General features: G+C 47.6%; 7 protein-coding genes across 7 annotated transcripts; 5 read left to right on the top strand and 2 right to left on the bottom strand.

The window, feature by feature from the left end:
* Positions 1–43: 43 nt before the first annotated feature.
* On the top strand, positions 44–3,172 carry BGW36DRAFT_104625 (uncharacterized protein). The gene is made up of 4 exons (XM_046209188.1): positions 44–2,025; positions 2,071–2,161; positions 2,212–2,569; positions 2,626–3,172. Exons 1-4 carry the CDS (start codon positions 366–368, stop codon positions 2,881–2,883), a joined length of 2,367 nt encoding a protein of 788 aa, XP_046075128.1. The 5' UTR covers positions 44–365; the 3' UTR covers positions 2,884–3,172.
* A 1,969-nt stretch (positions 3,173–5,141) lies between these two features.
* Positions 5,142–7,057, top strand: BGW36DRAFT_104653 (uncharacterized protein). Its single transcript, XM_046209189.1, has 5 exons — positions 5,142–5,329; positions 5,402–5,979; positions 6,075–6,107; positions 6,198–6,734; positions 6,790–7,057. The coding sequence occupies exons 2-5, from the start codon at positions 5,524–5,526 to the stop codon at positions 6,805–6,807; spliced, it is 1,044 nt and encodes a 347-aa protein (XP_046075127.1). The 5' UTR covers positions 5,142–5,329; positions 5,402–5,523; the 3' UTR covers positions 6,808–7,057.
* A 1,086-nt stretch (positions 7,058–8,143) lies between these two features.
* On the top strand, positions 8,144–9,468 carry BGW36DRAFT_104609 (putative glutathione S-transferase). Its single transcript, XM_046209187.1, has 3 exons — positions 8,144–8,793; positions 8,870–9,195; positions 9,254–9,468. The coding sequence occupies exons 1-3, from the start codon at positions 8,440–8,442 to the stop codon at positions 9,360–9,362; spliced, it is 789 nt and encodes a 262-aa protein (XP_046075126.1). The 5' UTR covers positions 8,144–8,439; the 3' UTR covers positions 9,363–9,468.
* A 1,253-nt stretch (positions 9,469–10,721) lies between these two features.
* On the top strand, positions 10,722–11,798 carry BGW36DRAFT_371475 (uncharacterized protein). The gene has a single exon (XM_046215375.1). The coding sequence runs from the start codon at positions 10,929–10,931 to the stop codon at positions 11,271–11,273; it is 345 nt and encodes a 114-aa protein (XP_046075125.1). The 5' UTR covers positions 10,722–10,928; the 3' UTR covers positions 11,274–11,798.
* A 1,833-nt stretch (positions 11,799–13,631) lies between these two features.
* BGW36DRAFT_424052 (putative ras small monomeric GTPase) lies at positions 13,632–14,672 on the top strand (the record flags this gene model as incomplete). The annotated part of the gene is made up of 8 exons (XM_046219915.1): positions 13,632–13,642; positions 13,691–13,722; positions 13,777–13,803; positions 13,868–13,947; positions 14,004–14,026; positions 14,085–14,113; positions 14,175–14,184; positions 14,246–14,672. 8 exons carry the CDS (start codon positions 13,632–13,634, stop codon positions 14,670–14,672), a joined length of 639 nt encoding a protein of 212 aa, XP_046075124.1.
* Positions 14,673–15,662: 990 nt separating this feature from the next.
* BGW36DRAFT_371467 (beta subunit of putative 3-methylcrotonyl-CoA carboxylase) lies at positions 15,663–17,407 on the bottom strand. The gene has a single exon (XM_046215374.1). The coding sequence runs from the start codon at positions 17,249–17,251 to the stop codon at positions 15,749–15,751; it is 1,503 nt and encodes a 500-aa protein (XP_046075123.1). The 5' UTR covers positions 17,252–17,407; the 3' UTR covers positions 15,663–15,748.
* Positions 17,408–17,608: 201 nt separating this feature from the next.
* On the bottom strand, positions 17,609–19,255 carry BGW36DRAFT_394568 (retrograde regulation protein 2; the record flags this gene model as incomplete). The annotated part of the gene is made up of 5 exons (XM_046217927.1): positions 17,609–18,300; positions 18,404–18,649; positions 18,718–18,960; positions 19,036–19,129; positions 19,190–19,255. 5 exons carry the CDS (start codon positions 19,253–19,255, stop codon positions 17,609–17,611), a joined length of 1,341 nt encoding a protein of 446 aa, XP_046075122.1.
* Positions 19,256–19,668: the final 413 nt, after the last annotated feature.

The following is a 19,668-nucleotide window of genomic DNA, read 5'->3' as shown; positions in this document are numbered from 1 at the left end:
CCAACATATGTGCACACTGCAACTCTCAACCGCAGCCTGATTTCAGCCGTCTCTATTTCTCTACGCTCTTTTTCAATATTAGCTATCCGATTCCTGATTTCACTTAGGGCTGGTTCCTTGCCTAGATTGGTAAATACGTACAGCATTTTGCACATCCGATGTGTTTGTAGTTGTTTGCCGGGCTGTTGGCGGTTGATGATCAACTGATGTTTTTGGGCGATCTTACTGCTGCGATTTCAGCCGTGCACTAAGATACTTCATACGCTTTCATGACAATCTGACCTCAGAGATTTCAAGCCCATACACTGTCTGGAGTAAATAGAATATTTTACACTACAGTCACCTGCTCAACTTTTGATCCTGCAATGGCTCGACGTGATCACCCCGCCGATGAATCCTACGAGGAAGATAACATCTACGAGGAATCTGATCGACGCAGACGAGATAGAGAAGACCGGTTCTACGAGCCTGAGCCCGATAGTCGTCACCAACGACACCGCTCATCCCTTGTTCGCGAGATTGACGAACGGATTCGGTTCCGCGATCGAAGTCGGCCTGAGTTTCCGCTTCCAGATCCCCGGCCACCTCTCAAAGATGAGGTTGAGGATGAGGGTGATTTTGTCCGCCCGCGGCGTCGTGAACGTGAATATTTAGATGACCTTGGGCCAGAAAGAGAGACTAAGGAGGTCTACATTCGTCGCAAATCTTCGCCATCGAGGGATCGGCATCGATACAGAAGGCTGTCTAAAGACGATGTCGTGTTTGAAGAGGATGATAGAGGACCCCGATCACGCAATGATGAGGATATTCTCATCAAGAAACGGGAGGAAATTCGATCTCGAAGTAATGAGGCTAAGCGCGACGAGGCCATCTTCCACAGACGAGATCGGTCATTACCGCCCCATAGGGACAGGTTTGACGAGGTGGCTTTTGAGGATGAGAGAAGGAGAAGGCGAGCCAAAAGTCGTGATAGGGAGGAAGATCAAGAATACAGTGACGAAGAGATAGAGAAGGAAGAAAAGGTTATTTTCGGTCGTCATGAACGCTCACCACAAAGAGAAGGGGTTATACGTGAGGATGTCAAATATCGCAGACGTTCACTTCCGCCGCTCGATGACGACCGAGAAGAACTTATGTTTCGTCGTAGAGATTATTCTCCAAGAAGTCGACGGCGAAAGGATTTTTCTCCCCAGGAAGAGCGCGAGGAGGTTCTTATTCGCCGCCGAGACCGATCGCCGCCTCAGCGTGAAATAAGAGAGAGAGTTTTGGTACGTGAAAGAGACAGGTCGATTCCAGACCGCGATGAGGATCGCGAGGAAGGCCCTTCTCGTCGTCGAAATCGCTCTGTGCCGAGTCGAGACGAAGCCGGTTTTCGACCTAGAAGACGGTTGTCCTCTTCAGGAAAAGATGATCGGGAAGAGATTACCATTCGCCATCGTGAACGTTCAGCGTCGAAGGAACGGGGAGAAGAGGATCGAGAGGAAATAAGAATCCGGCGAAGAGAACTATCACATTCCCGTCGTCGCCCCCGGTCACCTGAGGAAGAGATTGATCGTGACGAAATTCGCGTTCGCCGACACCACTATCCGCGTCCCAAGAACGAGGATCTCCAAGAGGAAGTAGCTGTTCGACTGCGATCTGGTGGGATTGACGAAGATGATCGCGACGATATTATTCTGCGCAAAAGCATGCGGAACCGAAGAGGATCGCCGAACCCTGAAGGTGACCGAGATGAAATTACCATTCGTGACAACCCCGAGGGAGAGAGGGTTGAAATTCGGCGCACCCATAGTCCTCCTCCTCGAGCACGTTCCCAATCACGGCATCGCTCAGATGAGAGAGATATCGAGATTCGGCAGAGCGAGCGTGAAGGACGACGAGGAAGAAGAGAGCATGAAAGAGATATAATCATACGCAAGACCAAAGAGTCCTCGTCCTCGTCAGAATCGTCCCCTAAACCCCCGTCTGTCATACGCAAACCTCCCATCATTCAAGAAGTTATCACGCATCACCGTCACATAGAGAGTATGATTCCTAATCATATTTAAGAATATTGGCTAATATATATAGGCTTTGAAAGAGCATCTCCTCCTCGAAAACATAGCCCTGACACCACCAAGTCCCAGAATGGCAGCGTTGATGAAGTTGAAATAGAACAACGGTTAGTTATACCTCAGGCTATTCACACTATGACTAATGATAGCTTCTTAGAATCGAACGAGATGGAAATTCATTTGAGGATGATATCGTCATCGAAAAACGAGATATCTCTCCACATGGGCGAAAGTCTCCTACTGAAGAAAGGGGGTCTATTATCACTCGTTCAAAGCCTAGTGATCTCCATTATAATGAGGTGAGAGAAATCGCAATTCGGGAAGTCGAGCGAGAACGCGAAATGGATTCCGAAGCGAGCCGTGATGGGCGAAGCCATGCTAGCTTTCGAGAAAAACGCGATCGTCGACAGACCGAAATCACAAAAGACCTGGTTATACGAGAGGCGATTGAGCGAGCTGGTTATGACTATGAAGAATCAGACAGATTCTACTACATTTTCGACTATCTTCGTTTTGTAAGTACATTAACTCCTTAATTTAGTTTATCGGCCTTTAATTCGATTGCTTGCAGGACGATGTCCAGAGGCTCGTTGATATCACCGAGGATATACTACGTTCTCGCCGTGGGCGACCTCGCGACGGATTTCGCGAGCGAGACATTCTTTCACCGCTCCCTGTAATCCCTGGACCACCACCACCTCCTCTTGCTCCTCGACCACCGGTGGTTTTAGAGATAGAGCGGGAAGCATACCGTCCAAGGGACGTGCGGTATCGAGAACGAGACGTGCTGGTAGAGGGCAGACGACCACGACGATACCGCGAGATTTGATATAGTGAAGATTTACGATGAGTTTAATGTGTTACGACTGCGACGATATTGAGATGACATCATATTTTCATAGCACAGGTATACCACTAAATACTCGTATTAATCAGCTGTGCCAGAATGATCATTTGTAAAGATCTTGGGCACAGCCACTTTGTATGTATTCTTGTATGAATATTACTGATGGATACTGCAGCGGGTCCAACCCACTTCAGGAGAATTATAAACCATGGATGAATCATGCTGGACCGCGACAATCCAGTGGCACAGCATGATTAATTACTCCCAGGAACAGGAAAGCATCGTCCGATCTTGCTTTCTGCTGTGGTACCGCCCACTTTTTTTTCGTCTTTTTATTTTTCACGGGAAATTGTCGTATCTAGGGATTTCCTAAACTGGTATAAGATGTGGCGGTGCAACCCGTTTAACTCTACATCACTGTACTACTTTGTCTTGAGTAAGACGGCTTTTATTGGCTGATCTCCCGGCAGTTTTTGTTTATGTTGATCGCTATGTGCAGGAATTATTGATTCATTTCTTTTAAGAGACGCTGGAGAGTAACATGAGCCAGAAGATGTGAGACCGTCGGTGATCTCGATCTATCCAAATACATTAAATTATCAAGGCATCATCAAGACATAGCATGATTCCAATGAGGATGACAACAAATAATGCAAGTGAATGTGCCGAGAGCTGCATAAATCGAGCCAGTCAGAAGCCGACAAGTCACCCGCCGACCCATCGCAGTATCAATCTGATTGTCATTGTCCGCCACTTTAAAGGCTCTCCTCGTCTCGCGTGTTTCAGGCTTGGGTCCATGAGGTCATTGACTGGGCCACTCTTTAATCTTTACTATGCTGTTTTAGTATTATTAAATAATGAATATTTTTTCTGTGCAAATCGTCTTGAGACATCAGTGGATAGTTGAGACTAATGGGTAATGGCTCGATCTTTGCAGATCAGATGCTGGACAGAGTCGTTTACATCAGTCTCCACTGCGATACAGTGCACAGTGCACACTAACCACTAATGAGCAGTCAGTAATGCTCAGGATTCTGGATGGTTGCCACCGCTCGGACGCTGTCTATACTCGCTCTTATTCCCGATAGGCAATATGTATATACAGTATACTACTGTATAATGTATAGTTAGAGGATAGAGGAGGTATAGTAGATGGTGTGGTAGTAAGACATGGCTTGGCCGCTGGTTGGCTGCGTTTCGCTCGAACCACGGATTGGGGCCGCTGTGGTGCTGCTGACCGGGCAGGAGGGCCTGATGATCTAATACCACACAAACATTTTATTGTTATTGTCATTATTATGAGTGTGGTTATTCAATTGCGATTAATATTGATCAAGCAGCATGGGGTCATATGGTTATCACTGCTGGCCATATTCCATACGCTTCAACTGACTTGTATGCAATATACGACTATCAGCAACATCCGCAAGTGGCTGAACGCAGATCTCGGTGGACGTACCGTACGAGGGCGGTACCAAAATGACCGCCAGTGCATTGCCCCAGCGACTGCGTGTGGCGTTTGCGACATACGATAATTACAATCTATTATGTAGTCTTATTCAACAATGAGAATAGCGTCTAGAATGTGGATATCGATCGACAGCCCAGATAGATGATCATGCCAGGGCGACCGTCCATGTTATCTGAAGTATGGAATATGCTGGATGAGCACTTTCTCTTCATTGCAGTTGCTATCAGACATCCAAACCATTGTCATCATGGCTATATCTGTCAGGCACGGTGTCAGTGAACGATGCCGTACGCATGTATGCAACTCTGTATACGCGTGCAATCTGGATACCGATGCCAAGACAAGCTAGCCGATGGAGATCCATTCCCTGAGCGCACGCTCTCATTGGCCCATGGTCTCCGCCAGGATCCGTGGACGACGGCGGGTCTGTCCAGGCATTCGATATGTTTAATACAATGATAATATAATTATTAGTTCGTTGTGACCATAAATCCTCAATTCATCGTGCTATACGGTACGCAGAGCACTGTTCATGCGTGCATATATACGTCTACACACATACATACATATTATATGTGTATGTAAGATGTATGAATGAGGTGCACTGGCAGCTGCAGCTAGCCCCGTTTAGGCGCCAAATTCCAAGTTCCCGTGGCCGCTAACCAGCTAGCCCGTATTGTGCTGCGTACTGTGTAATCTGTGCCTCCTCTCCCTGTTCCACCTGCCTGCCTGCTTCCTTCCTGCGTTACCTCCCGGTCAACAACCTCTCTCAACTACCACGCCTCCGTCCGCCATCACCATCATCTTCCAGCTCCCCCTGAGTCCCAGCATTCGCCTGCCATTGGGTTCAGATTTCGATCTGCCCGTTCAGGGTCACGACCATGCTGCACGGGTGTCGCCTACCCTTCTATTAACTGCCGTCACCCCCCATTCCCTGAGGCTCCTGGTTGAGATTCGGTATGTATCCTGCGTCTATGTTGTGTCTTTTCTTACCGAAGAGCAAGACCGTGCTAACAAATATGATGGTAGGCCCCAGCAAGAGCAACTGCATGCCGGCAGTGCCTCCACGAGGACATCGTCGTGATAATTCAATTTGAGATCACCTCGTTCAATGGTCGATTGTTGATTAGGGACGACGTCAATATATCAACATGAGATTTTCTCGGGCCTTGCCATCGCTTGGAGCTGCTGCTCTTGTGCTCTTTTCATCCCCGGTGCGGGCGTTGACAGTTGAATATTGTTCATCGGAGAACACTGCAGACCCAGACACGCTCCGTACGCCTCTCGCTCTTCGGTTGTGGACGCAATTGCCCGTGCTGACTGTTTTAGAAACGAGTACATTCCAATCCAACGGACTCTGCCAAGAACAATGCAATGCCGACTATGCCTTTGGCGTGGTCCTCTGGAAAGACTGCTGGTGCACAAATTATATTCCCGCAGAACAAAATAGTGTGTCGGATTGCGATAGCACATGTCCCGGCTACCCAGACGATCTCTGTGGTAATAGATCCAAGAACCTTTATGGCTATATCGCCATGAGCAATGTCAAGCCATCAGGAACATCCAGTGCCACCGCAACTGGTAGTGCCACCTCCACGGCTTCCTCGGTATGTATTCGTTTTTGGTCTTTTTTCACTTTATTCTTTTCCAATACATGTGGCCTGGTGCGATCTCGTAAGTGTCTGGTTTAACAACCGCACAGGGGAGCACAACCCAAACTACTCCGTCGAATTCGGTCAGCACGACCTTTACGACTTCCCTTATCTCCGTACGATCAAACTTAATGTATGCAAGCGGTTCTCGGCGCTAACTTGGCTTCGAACAGGACCCGTCCTCTAGCACCGGGCAAAATACGGCTCCCACTGTGTCTGTACAAACGGTCGCCGGTCAGCCGGTCACCATCACGATCGGCAATCCATCGTCGGCGGAATCCACTGGTGCTTCTGCCTCTACATCTAGCAAACCATCATCGTTGAGTGGAGGAGCAATTGCTGGAATTGTAATTGGCACTTTGGTCGGTGTCGGTGCATTGGCCGCGCTGGGCTTGTGGTTCTTCTTCTTTGGCCGCCGACGCAACGAAGAATCAGAGAAGTCGCCGACTCCAGAATCGAGATACGACCCGAGTGTCATGGGCGGAGGTTCAGAAAATCGGCGCCAGAGCAAGGGCTCCCAGATGAGCTTTATGCCCAACTTCATGAATCAGCAACAGAAGTCCCCCACATCCCCGAATGACTTTCTCAGCCCGAACAAGGGATTTACTGATAATCGTATGAAAAAGGATGCGGCGTTGTATCCTAATGGAAGCAGGCACAGTGCCGTGTCTCTACGCGACAATGAGGATTATTCTCGGCCAGTTTTGAGGGTGGGTGCAATTCAATGGTGCCATAATATCTATATCGTATACTAACTTTTCACAGCTCACCAACCCGGATTAATTGGCAGTCGATCATTCTATATTCCATGCATGCACCGCACGGCGAGGAAACAGTATTTCTTCTCAAATGAAGTTCTTTATGATACCCATCCCCCCAATTCGAACCACCGTTTTAGCGAAAATATTATCGCACATTGCATTATCCCACTCTAGTGGCACATTTATCAGGCCACGATAATGTTCACTGGTCATCTGTTGAATTCGTTCCATCCGATGTAAATGCGCAACCTATTCCTCAACGAATTGCAACGATAACTGCGTTGCTTCAATCATACATACATACATACATACATTGCAGGGACTCGTGACTGTCAATGCTTGAAGAAGTACTCTGTTTCTTCTCTTTCTCTTATCATTTTTCGCGTTCAAATAATAGATTTAACTTGAAGCTTCAAGTATATGAGTGATGACTGTATTTTAGCTTAGTCAATCTGAAACATTGCGACATTTCCAGCTACATCTTCAACTGCCTTTCAAGAACTGTATCGGTAGTGGTGGCGATGTTATCATCTGCCCGCGAAATAAAGTATTCCAAACCATGGATCATTCGCTATCGAAGCATCTGGGCTGAAATACCAACTACCCGTATTGACGTCAGGCCGCCACTGCTTTTGACATATAAATACAGCATTGGGTTTACCATTGGATTGAAGAGTATCCTACATATATGTCCACAACAAGACAACTCACGATCAATCAACCGCCACCATCGGACAAACACAGAGCAAAATGTCATCATCAAACCTAACAGGCCGCGCGACGGACCTCACTGGGATCGACACCACCGGCTACGGCACGACTGGCACCGCCGACACAGGGTACGGCGCAGCGACATACGGCAACACCGACGTGTCAGGCTACCGCGGCTCCAACGCCGACACGTACGGCGGCGCACGCAGAACAGCCGGGTACGATACTGGGTACGACACGGGCAACGCGTACAACATCACGGGTATCACGACGGGCATACGAGGCTACCGCAATACTGATATCTCCAATGCCGCGTCTCGCGCTGCCCAGTATGACCGGAATAATACTGGGTAAGGCTACGGCCAGGACTGGCGCAATACCTATGATGTTGGAACATGGACAACACCGAGGCAACGGGTTATACGCGGAGGTCTTGATCAATTCGTACTTAGTAGATGGTTTTCACCGTCAGACAAGCAATAGGGAAGAGTATCAAGGTCACTGAAATTAAATGAAACGCAAGTACTTCCAAGTACTGTTAAGTACTCTCAAGCACTCCTAAGTAAGTACTATTCCGTAAGTTCTACCAAGTACTCCTAAGTAACTGTGTCAAGTCGGCCTTCGCTTTTGCTTCCCCGACTTGGGCCCGCTTAGGGCTCCGATCGGCCAATGAGCGCGGCGGCTTTCGGCCTCGCCCCGGCGACTCGCATCCCGACCGCGTATATACTCGAACCTTGTGCTCACAACTTGTAGACAATGGAGTCTGTTTGCGGGCAACAAGCGATCTACCGGCCTATATAAGCATGCGTGCGGTACCGCTTGAGTTGTCGCCAAGTTGACAGCTCTCTCAAAGCCTTCGATTCCTTTCCAGCAGCAACGCCATTGAGATTCCGCCAATAATCAAGCACGTAATTATTACATTATTAACAACGAAGCCAAAAAAATGTCACCCTCGAAATCCCAACCCAGCCTGGTCATCTACCGTGGCTTCCCCGAAAGAGACACCTACGTCTGGTCGCCCTTTGTGACCAAGCTCGAAGCACAGTTGCGCTTCGCCGGGGCGTCGTATACATACGAAACCGGGTCGACGAGGCTCGCGCCCCGGGGCAAGATCCCTTATATCGCTCTCAAGCATGATGGTGGAGAACCTGAGCTTTTAGGAGACTCGCAATTGATCAGCGAGAGACTGGTCCGGGAGGGTGTACTGTCAAAACTCAATGAATCGCTATCGCCTGTGGAGAATACGTTAGATATGGGCATTAAGGCGCTCCTGGAGGATAAGCTATATTTCTATAATGCAAGTCTTTCTAGATTCTTTTTTCTTTCTCCTTTATTTTTTTGATTGTTTTTTATGCATCACTGACGATTGGCAGACGCACGAACGATGGAATGAAAACTACTATACCATGCGAGACAAGATCCTCGCTGCCCTTCCATATCCGATCCGCGCGGCTGTCGGCATAATGATCTGGCGCAACATCAACGCCGGCCTGTACGGCCAAGGGACAGGCCGCTTCACGCCCGACGAGATCCATACATTCCGAGACCGTATTTGGGACAATATTGAAAACCTGCTGGCCGACGCAAGACGCAAGGCCGGGGTGAAATCAGGCCCTTTTTGGATTTTTGGCGGCGACCAGCCGGCTGAGTGTGATTTTTCGGTTTTTGCGTTCACCATTGGTTGTTTGATTTGTAAGGCGTGAGTTCTTTCCATCTACGAAGAGAAAAAAGAGAAAAGGCATGCTGATTGTGATTAGCGGTCCCGAATCGGCCAAAAAGGTCCGCTCTTTGCCGAGTGTGATTGATTATGCACGGAGGATTCATGAGCAGTACTTTTCAGACTACACGGGTCCGGAGTGGGAGTAAAGGCTATGGGCTATCTACTGATGTCTTTGAATGTTGATTATATATACCCCAGCCCGGTTCTCTGGTCTGTTTGCATCGTTATGTATATGTGTTTAGAAGTGGGCTACAAGTTTAATTGAAGCGTTGATGTCAGTCAATGAATACATCCTTGTGATTTACATTCTACGAAGAGGAGAAACGCGAGAGTTCTTGCTATGATCAAAGATTCATATTACTGGCGACTGTAAAACATACCGAAACTAGATGGGGAAAGCTTCAGATACTTTGCCACATTGGAGGCAAGAATCAACGTACATGAAGTTCCCAGATGCTCATCCGCTACCAGACTTAACATTGAGGGCAAGGGTATAGATCAATGTAGAGGCCGCTGCAGTTCTCAACTACAGCTGGGTAGGTGGTCTCTACATCTAGAATTGTATCGAAGAGCTGAACTCTGGATCTGGTAACACGATTTTTAGGTAAATCATTCATCATAAGTTTTATAAGAGCCTAACGTAGAAAATAAGGTTTGCTAATGTTGAGGTTGATGCTGCCATATTCCCTCTTTCTATTCCTGTGGTTCATCCTTATATAGAATATGTCAACAGTATTAAAGGTTCAATGTTATGACTTAGGGTTAGGGCCTAGGGTGGTCACGATGACGAGGACCAAGACTATCAATTGATAGTCTTCTCAATCTCGTCCAACATCAATCCTACAGGTCGATATTATAGAATCAAGGAAGCAAAATGGCACGGTATTTATCATTCATCACGTACCAGATCTTCCATCAATCTACAAGCTCATTTGTGCTTCCACTCGAGTCAATAGAGCCTTCAAAGTCGCTCCTGTTTATATCTTAGATGATGCCATAGAGCGGTCGATTCCAGAATTCAAACATTTAGCTCTTATGGTCGCTATTCTAGGCTCTTTTTCATCATTATCATTACAGCAAACCTTCGAGAAGTTGGCCCACAAATATAAAAACCCACCTAAATATGTGCTTACTACCGCATATCGAGCGATGGCGCGCTGTCTTTTTACAAGAGCTAGCCAGATTACTGGGAGGGCTCACGCATCAGCTCTCAAAGAACTGTGAGAAGCACATGCTGAAATGGAATATAACTCGTCTAATGCCTACTCTAGCTAGGTTCGGGCTATATTTCTGAGGCCTAGGCTACAGATTTTAAATCTAAACCTAGTATGGGGGAAACGCGGGGCAATTATCATGAGGACCTAGGTATCCCGGAGAGGCAGAAGCCATGTGTATGTGACAGTATTTGGTGGTAGTGGCCTTCCAAGCTACGAGCAGTTTTTTAACGCTTTATTTTCCCTTTTAGTGGGTCGAGAAACCTTGACGGAGAAATAATATTAATCAGGGGTTTTGCAGCCGTGAACTCGTTTTATATGGCCACGTAATCAATTGATATTGCAACAAAAACCCCCTTCATTATTCACTCCTGTTAATTATTGCTAGCTTACATGTATCAACGTTAAAAATGTCAGTGTGTTAATTATCTGCTCCGAATTGGACCGCCTCGGAGACTATATGGAGATGCCCTACTCCGCATTTTTTGACCGTAGGGTATGTGTGACGCATGTGCCCCGATCGTTGTTCAATATTACTTCGGATTTACACTTTCCATTATGAAATTGTTTCTCATTTGCCCGTCATTTGCCCGCGTTGTCGGATTCATTTCGATGTTGGCTCAAAATCTTCCACGTCGAAAGACTGACAAGGCTTCTTTCTGGCTGGGGCCATGTCAACACCTGCCATTCTTAAAGCAACTGGCTATAAATATTCTCTATAGCAGGCATGTTGCAGGTACAAATCGGAACTCGGAAGTTACGCCGACCCTGTTGCGTTGTCAGTGCGTCTGGAAGGAGATTGGGGTTCGAAAGAGGCATGAGGATGTTTGTTGTAAAGTATAATCACTACAAGATAAATCCCGCAAGAGTCAATGCAGAACGAAGAGAAACCGGACCAGACTTCGACAAAAAGGGTCATACTGAGGTCGACTTGTGACAGAAGCGAGTTGGAAGCCCAATATGGTTGAATTGATCGATGTAGGCGCCAATGCGGGTCATCCCGGCCCTTGTGGAATAGCATTTCGGATAATCTGAGGCTTGAGCTTCAGAAATGCGCCAAAGACCTATTAAATGACAAGTTATTATTGTAGATAGCTGTCCCGACTGCACTAATTCTGGTATCATCAGCCTTCTGATAACATCGGTGGGGTTGCACTGGACTATATCAACTGATAGTATATACTACAGTACGCCAGTCTGCTACCACATTCGTCATCATCAAATGATGATGGCACGATAATTGACTTTTCGAATTTATCCTGTGTGTTTTGCCCGATTGTGCGCTTCCTGGGTTCTGCAGCTTCGGGTTTTCTCATAATTGGACAATTTAATTACCTGCTAAACGTGATTCGTCGTGCAGGTCCGGTCTGCAGATGTAGGGGGAAAAATAATATTGCCTGAAAATTAATCAACTAAATGTAGAAGAAACCTGCCCCTTCCAGCCTAGCCTCTGAAGTGGCCCTATCACAACGTGGCGCCAAAGCTCTCCGTCAGTCTTGGACATTGCTGATTGGCTCCGGGACGTAAAAATGCATATCCAGCCACTGCGATGACAATATCGTGCATGAGACATGAAGTTGATAATGATTATGCAATCGACGCAATGTCAGCCGTCACAAGAAGCGAGAGAAAAGAAAAAGAAAAGAACATTGACCTTGGTTCCTTGCAGATCGCTGCGCTGTTGGGCCCTTCTCTCCAGTCTGTTCCGTGGCTGCGTGCTAACTTTGTGTTAGCCCGCGGCCAGTCTCGAGGAAACTGGACAAAGGCACATTGATCCAGCTCAAAAAAACTCTGAAGGCTTTGCTTGTCCTCCACTTAGCCCGTCTGCTAGGCTCAGGTCTGGACCGCGTAGGAGTGAATATTAATTTAACACACTTTGAGGGCACGCGGGTGCTCGCTACGGGCACGGCCGCTATGGTCATTTAGTCCAGCGCCAAGCACCCGGCCTGCTGGTTCCTGAATCCGCAGCAGTACCTCTAGCCTAAAGTAGCCTAGCTGCCGTGGCCATAGTTAACATCAACGTGTCCACAACAAGGTCCCTTGTATTTTCGGCGCGCGCTTCTTAAGCCTCCAGAAGAACAGAATAATACGTCAATTGGCCAATTGGGTTTTTTCTGGCCCGACGCTGTCCGCCAACAGCAGTGAATAAATGCCCAGTCTGCAGGCAGTTGGTGACTTGGGAACCGTCTAGTCAGACTTGGATTGACGTGGAGAGGAGGTAATTAGTCTGGTGAATAATAAATATACGCTTCGATCTGTCCCTGGCTGCTGAGTCTTCTGCGTACATCCTCTGCAGCAACCCGCCTTCACCACTGGATTTGAGCTATTTAGCACAAACCATCGTCAATTGTTACATTACTTGGCTTTAACTTCACAGGAAGTGCTAAGTCTTTAAAGTTTGGATAATTTTTAACCGCGTGCCGGACGCACAATCCTTGAACCCCCCCCCCTCTCTCGCGCCGAAGAACCTTAGCACGCTCACCGCCGCCCTCACTGCTGCTTTTTTTTGTTTACCAGGGACAAAAAAAGAAACACCACCGCATCACTCGTCACCCACTATCAATCACGCCCAGATCGATCGCCCGACCAACTCCAGTGCTACGACTGTCCGATCCTTCTGTTGTCCTTTCAGCTGTCGGTTCCTTCTCAGAGCTCCCTTGCACTTGCACCCCCAATTGCTCCCGATCGACGTCACCTCGCCTATCCTGTCCTGTCCTTCTGCTATTAATTCCTAACTCTCACCGCCCACACCAATTGATTGTCGGCTGTGCATTTCCCATCCTCGCAAAAGAGACGTCATCTCATTTCACGCTCAATTGGACTTTCCGACCGCCCGATAGTGCTGCAATTATTTCCGTGCCGCGTGCCGACTTTACTTTCTCTACTATACGGCGGCTGGTGGCTTTGGCCAAGCTTCGGTGCACAGTTGAATAGGCATATATAAACTATCCATTGTCGTCTGACTGTCTCGGGACCAATTGCTTTCAATTGAAGGGTCACGGCCTCTGGCTACTTCGTGTTGTTGGGCAATCGATTTGACGTATCGCGGTTGAAGGATTCAGAACCCTGTCGTTTGGTCATATACATTACTACTCTTCTCATCGGATAATATTTGTATACTATAACCAACCCTTCGGTTTCTCCACAACGACCCCGTCTGTTTACATTCATACCACGCGACCTAGGCATTCGCAAATTCAAATGCAGCCTCGGTTAGTGCTGTTCTGACCTAAACAATAACCGAGCTGACCTGAACACAGAAGGGAATACCATATTGTTGTTTTAGGTGCTGGTATGATGTTTCTTCCGTGCGATTGAGACGATGTGGATATCTAACAGTAAATAGGAGGTGTTGGGAAAAGCTGTCTGACAGGTACGCTTCCACTTATCTCCGCGGCGCGAGTCATTCTATAACCGATGATATTAACTGGATTCAGCCCAATTTGTACAAAATGTTTGGATCGAAAGTTATGACCCGACCATTGAAGATTCCTATCGGAAGCAAATCGAGGTGGATGTGAGTGGCTATGGATTACATACTGTTAAGAATATAGCTAATCATCAAATATCCAGGGCCGACAATGTATTCTAGAAATGTACGTATAGGATGAACAGAAACGTACCAAAACCACAATGCTGATTTGCTCCCGATAGACTTGATACGGCGGGAACAGAACAATTCAGTGAGTTCAACCGGTGACGTCTAGTCTATACCCCAAGATTACAAACTAACTGTTACTGTAGCTGCAATGAGGTGATTCCTTCTGCATAGCCCTTCATCCATCAAGGGACCAAACCACTGACCTATGCTTTAGAGAGCTCTACATGAAACAAGGACAAGGATTCCTTCTCGTTTTCTCCATCACCAGCATGTCTTCATTAAATGAGTTATCCGAAATCCGTGAACAAATCATCCGCATCAAAGATGACGAAAAGGTTCCAATTGTCATTGTCGGTAACAAATCTGACCTGGAAGAAGACCGCGCTGTCTCGCGAGCGCGTGCCTTTTCCCTCTCCCAAAGCTGGGGAAATGCGCCCTATTACGAGACTTCAGCACGGCGACGAGCCAACGTCAACGAAGTCTTTGTCGATCTCTGCCGACAGATTATCCGTAAAGATTTACAGGCGTCCCAACATCGATCACACGAGCTACAAGCTCGCAAACGGGAAACGCCTGTACGCGAAACCCGCAAACGAGAGCGCAGATCCCATAGACGGCGCGGGCAGTGCGTCATTATATGAACCAAGACATTTCCTTATATTTATCATGTATAGAATGGGGTTACTTCATTACTTCCCATACTCGTCATTTTTTTTTCTTCTACCTCTATGGCATTTACACCGACTACTGTATCGGTCCATACGCTCGATTACGAAGACCTATCATCCTCTACGAACACATCTATCTCACGATTCTCACGACCCTTGACCTCGCAACATATACACACGTTCCTTTATTCTGTGCTGACTACACATTCAGAGAACTATAGAAGAAAAGGGGATACTTGAAACAAACACTTTATCATTGTCGACTTCTGCCATCGGCTTTGTTCTGAAACGCAAAAAACAAAAGGAGTTGAATGCGAAAAACATTGATCTACAGCTTTTTATATATATTCTTTCAATTATACATATTCTCTCTTTTTCTTGCCTCCTTTATTCTTTCACTGCAAGTCAGATCGTTAGGAACAGGTTAACTTGGATTTTCTTATTCTTGTTTATGTTTTCTTCGTATCTGACCCATTGTACATTGAGCTAAATGTGTATTCTTGATAAATCTGTTACTGAGAGTTTCTTCTCCTCTTTATTTTCTTATTTTATGCCAGTATTTAGACTTGCAAACCGAGAACAACAGGACTAAACAACGCTTTCAAATGTTAAAGTAATATCAATCCATTGTGTTCTCACCATAGATACCAAAATATATCCAAGCCTATTTAGTACCAGAAAGGGAACAAAATTCTACATCCGGAAAACGCCAAACTTCGTATCCTTATCATCCACACGCCCACCCAATGCAGCTGCTAATCCTAGTCCAAGAACCTTTCTCGTATGTGCAGGAGGAATCACGCCGTCATCCCATAACCGCGCCGAAGAGAAGGTCGCTTGAGACTCTCGGTCGATGCGTGCTTTGAGCTCCGGATCGGCGGTGCGCCCAACAGCTTCCATGACAGCCGACAGCTGCTCGGATCCCATCACGCCGATTTTAGCGTTGGGCCACATGAATAGGAAACGAGGAGAGTATGCACGACCACTGTAGAACGTTAGATATAGATTTCCGGGAATGTTTATATATGCCATGCAGCATAAAATGAAACTCACCACATTCCGTAGTTTCCTGCACCAGCGCTTGATCCAAACACCACGGTGAACTTGGGCACATCGGCACATGCTACCGCAGTTACAAGTTTTGCTCCATTCTTCGCGATACCGCCCTTTTCTGCGTCGGCACCAACCATAAATCCCGATATATTCTGTAGGAAGACAAGTGGGATCTTGCGCTGGGCGCACAGTTCGATGAAGTGGGCTCCCTTCAGTGAAGATTCGGAGAAGAGGATACCATTGTTAGCAACAATACCGACTTGGGTCCCGTAGATGCGTCCGAAGCCAGTGACGAGAGTGCTGCCGTAGTCACGCTTGAATTCGGAGAACTCGCTGCCGTCGACGATCCGTGCAATCACCTCGTGCACGGGGATTTGGCGCCGGAGGTTTGTGCCCACAATCCCGCCGAGTTCGACGGGATCGTAGAGAGGTTCTTTGAAGTCGGTTTCGTTTGATAGGCCGGTCAAGGGAATGGTGTTTTTGGGGTAGTTGAGATTGCTAATTGAACGCCGTGCGAGTATGAGAGCGTGTGTATCGTCAACGGCGAGATAATCAGTGACGCCGGAAATTGTGCTGTGTAGGTGACCACCTCCGAGATCTTCGGCTGAGACAACTTCACCAGTTGCAGCCTTAACTAGAGGAGGCCCTGCAAGAAAGATGGTTCCTTGGTTTTCGACAATGATAGTCTCGTCGCTCATAGCAGGAACGTAGGCTCCTCCGGCGGTGCAAGGTCCCATGACTACTGAAATCTGCGGTATTCCTAACGAGCTCATGCGTGCTTGGTTGAAGAAGATGCGGCCAAAGTGGTCGCGGTCAGGGAAAACATCTGCCTGATGCGGCAGGTTTGCACCGCCAGAGTCAACGAGATAGATACATGGCAGCTTGTTTTCCTGTGCAATTGCTTGTGCCCGCAGGTGTTTCTTGACAGTGATCGGGTAGTATGTTCCTCCCTTGACAGTACTGTCGTTCGCCACGATCATACACGTAACCCCCTCGACGGTCCCAATGCCAGTAATAATGCCTCCGCCGGGGACGTCCTCTCCAGGATAAACCTCATGGCCTGCGAGGGCAGATAATTCTAGAAACGATGTGCCAGGGTCAACCAGAGACGTTACGCGATCTCGAGGGAGCATTTTTCCTCTCGCAAGATGCTTTTCACGCGCTTTTTGTGGACCACCCTGAGCAATTTTTGTGTGTAATTCAGTCATCTGCTCCACCAATTCGTTCATCTGGCGAGCATTTTCTTTAAAGTCAGCCGACTCCGTGTCCACGACAGACGGGAGCACTGAGATGGCGTTTGCATGGTGCTGGAAATTGTGTGTTGCAACGGAACGAGTGAATTGAATCACTGACGGCTTCCTTCGTGTGTTGGGGCAAGCTCGCAGCCGGATGAGTGTCTGTTGTCGGTGTATACTGAGGGTCGACAACCACCGTGACTGGGGAGCAGACACGGCCTCAGTGCGGAGAAAGGAAGTGCGGAGAAGGCAGGACTTGGCCATCGCCAGATTCGCCACTGGCAAAAAGCTATCGACTTGGGGCTATGATCGATCAGGTAGAACCATTTGGCTTTGAGGGAGGAAGTGATCTCGTCTTGAATATTAATAATAATGGACAAGAGATAATGCCGGCAGATGGTCTTTGTATTTGTATTTGTATGGCGGAGCTTAGGGCTGGTCAACGCCGACGCCAACCGAGGGGCCAGCTTTCTCTTTGCGGGGACTTGTCACATGACCATATTAGTCATGAGTCTAATACCCATAGTATATTTAATACATTTATGTTTCTTATTATGGACGCCCCAGTCATGTGACAAGCTGTCAACATTTGCAACGGCCCTGACTCCCACCTAGATGTCTTCACAAAGTATACCTGAAATTTACATGGCTATCGCAGGTCTCCTCCAGAGACTTTCCACTATCCGGATGTTGCTCCCCCCGTTCAGCACACTCTCGTAAGGCACGTTCTTTGCCACGATTCCGAGCAGCCATAATCCACATGGATGCGACGGTGGACAGCATGGCCCACACCACCAACCCAAGCAAGGTCGCATGTCCCTTGACAAACCTTGGCGGCGTGGTATAGATCTGAGTGCCCAGGAGACTAAAGCCCTGACCGAAGACCATGGCGACCCCCCACGACACGGCCCTCTTGGTGCTGCCGCAGAAACTGATTTGAATCCACGCAATCACCAAAATAACCGCTGGATAGGCTCCTAGAACGAGGAAGCAGACTCCAGCCATACCTGCCTGCATAGTGGTGGTGCTTAACAGAATGACCAGCCCGAGAACGCACGAGGTAAAAGAGCCCAAGATGAAAAAGCCCTTGTTTTGATATCGGTCGGACAGAATACCGATTCCAATCATCGAGACAAATCCGCATGCGTACGGGATGGCGGTGAATAGCTGCGCGCGCACAGGACTGAACCCGAATGACTTGACAATGGTCGGCATGAAAACCCCGATTGAGGCCAGCATGGTGGCGCTGGCTATGTTGACAAAACCCATGAGATACGTGTTGGGATCGAGGAGGCTGAGTTTTACTTGGAAGCCTCTGAATGCAGGGCCAGTCTCGTTAAGATCTTCAATTTTTCAGTCATCATCCACACTAACATCAATTGATGAAACCAACGGGAAAGTTCAACGATAACTTACCTGCGTTCCGTTTAATCGCCCAGTCAATTTCCTGCTTGCTGAATAACCAGGAGCTCTTGACACGGTCCGGAAACGATGGCAGAAGCAAAATCATTATGAGTCCAACTGCCAGAGCAAGAACGCCCTCGACCAGGAAAAGCCACTGCCACGCTGGCCTCTTTCCAGGAATTGTAAGGTCCTTCTGGATGCCGTATGCAATGAAACTGGAGAAGACACCGGACAAGGTTGCAACTGAATAGAATATTCCTATATTGACCTCAACATGTCTTTTTCTTTCTAGAAGACAAATATTTTTCTACGAGGAATAGACATACCAACTCGCTTACCAAGCTCGTTTCTCCCGTACCAGGCCACCATGTACAGCGGTGTGGTCTGCAGCATTGCCTCTGCGCAGCCTATGCCATATCGGAGACCGACGAGATCTGCATATCCGCGGGCACTACAAATACAACAGACAAACAAACCAAAGAGAATTACAGCAGAGCCGAGCAGATATTTAGGTCCGACTTTGCGAAGCAACAAATTCGCTGGAAAGACAACTGTGAGATATCCAGCATCTACCCAGAGGGTTATTTATCAGTCTATTGGCGGCACTATTGGGTCAAGAACAACTAAAGCAAAGCTAAACTCACAATATACCATGGTCGCATTATAAAACTGCTGGCTGGACAATTTGAGGTCTTTTTCAAAGTTCATCAGCCGGGCGTTGCCGATATTGTTTCGATCCTAGGTCGCACTTCATCAGTAGACACGCTTTTGTCAATATATTAATCAACGGAGGTGTACCAGATAGGCGACCAGATACGCTAGAGACATCAAGGTCAGTAAAACAATGTCGAGTTTCATAATCATTCTCTTCTGTCCAGCGGCGCCGATTGCTGGCGCGTCTCCCTTGCCGGAGATGCTAGCCTCAACATGGGAGACGTCTGGTTTTTCGACCGACATGGCTTCTGCTGTGGCGTAGTGTAGTTGAAAGATGAGAAAGTCGGACTAGAGGAGCTATTTGTTGGCAAAAAATACCAGGGGGCATGTCTGATACATGTAGTAAAAAGGTATATGCATTCCCCATGGGGTACCCCATAGAGATACCACCTGTTTCCGGACCGCTTTCGCATAACGGCAGCACATCGGCAATTTGACCAACACGCCTGATTCAATAGTAGCTGGGAACGTGGTTGATTTGGCTCAGAGTCGTCGATTATACTTCAAACTTTGACAACAGTTGAACTTGATCGATGCCAAAATCATCCTCTCGGATGCCGGGG

The sequence above is a fragment of the Talaromyces proteolyticus genome, assembly GCF_021365285.1.
Source record: "Talaromyces proteolyticus strain PMI_201 chromosome Unknown BGW36scaffold_3, whole genome shotgun sequence".
Classification (NCBI taxonomy): domain Eukaryota; kingdom Fungi; phylum Ascomycota; class Eurotiomycetes; order Eurotiales; family Trichocomaceae; genus Talaromyces; species Talaromyces proteolyticus.
The sequence above is the reverse complement of the archived record's forward strand: the minus strand, read 5'-3'. Positions and strand labels throughout refer to the sequence as shown.

What these genes read in the sequence shown, in the direction of transcription:
- BGW36DRAFT_104653 (XM_046209189.1), top strand. Translation starts at nt 5,524, where the DNA reads ATGAGATTTTCTCGGGCCTTGCCATCGCTTGGAGCTGCTGCTCTTGTG. An exon ending in CCACCTCCACGGCTTCCTCG is followed by an intron (nt 5,980 to 6,074) that starts GTATGTATTCGT and finishes ACAACCGCACAG; the next exon opens with GGGAGCACAACCCAAACTAC. An exon ending in AAACTACTCCGTCGAATTCG is followed by an intron (nt 6,108 to 6,197) that starts GTCAGCACGACC and finishes GGCTTCGAACAG; the next exon opens with GACCCGTCCTCTAGCACCGG.
- BGW36DRAFT_104609 (XM_046209187.1), top strand. Translation starts at nt 8,440, where the DNA reads ATGTCACCCTCGAAATCCCAACCCAGCCTGGTCATCTACCGTGGCTTC. An exon ending in ATAAGCTATATTTCTATAAT is followed by an intron (nt 8,794 to 8,869) that starts GCAAGTCTTTCT and finishes GACGATTGGCAG; the next exon opens with ACGCACGAACGATGGAATGA. An exon ending in GGTTGTTTGATTTGTAAGGC is followed by an intron (nt 9,196 to 9,253) that starts GTGAGTTCTTTC and finishes GATTGTGATTAG; the next exon opens with CGGTCCCGAATCGGCCAAAA.
- BGW36DRAFT_371475 (XM_046215375.1), top strand. Translation starts at nt 10,929, where the DNA reads ATGTGTGACGCATGTGCCCCGATCGTTGTTCAATATTACTTCGGATTT.
- BGW36DRAFT_371467 (XM_046215374.1), bottom strand. Translation starts at nt 17,251, where the DNA reads ATGGCCAAGTCCTGCCTTCTCCGCACTTCCTTTCTCCGCACTGAGGCC.
- BGW36DRAFT_104625 (XM_046209188.1), top strand. Translation starts at nt 366, where the DNA reads ATGGCTCGACGTGATCACCCCGCCGATGAATCCTACGAGGAAGATAAC. An exon ending in GAAGTTGAAATAGAACAACG is followed by an intron (nt 2,162 to 2,211) that starts GTTAGTTATACC and finishes ATAGCTTCTTAG; the next exon opens with AATCGAACGAGATGGAAATT. An exon ending in TTTTCGACTATCTTCGTTTT is followed by an intron (nt 2,570 to 2,625) that starts GTAAGTACATTA and finishes GATTGCTTGCAG; the next exon opens with GACGATGTCCAGAGGCTCGT.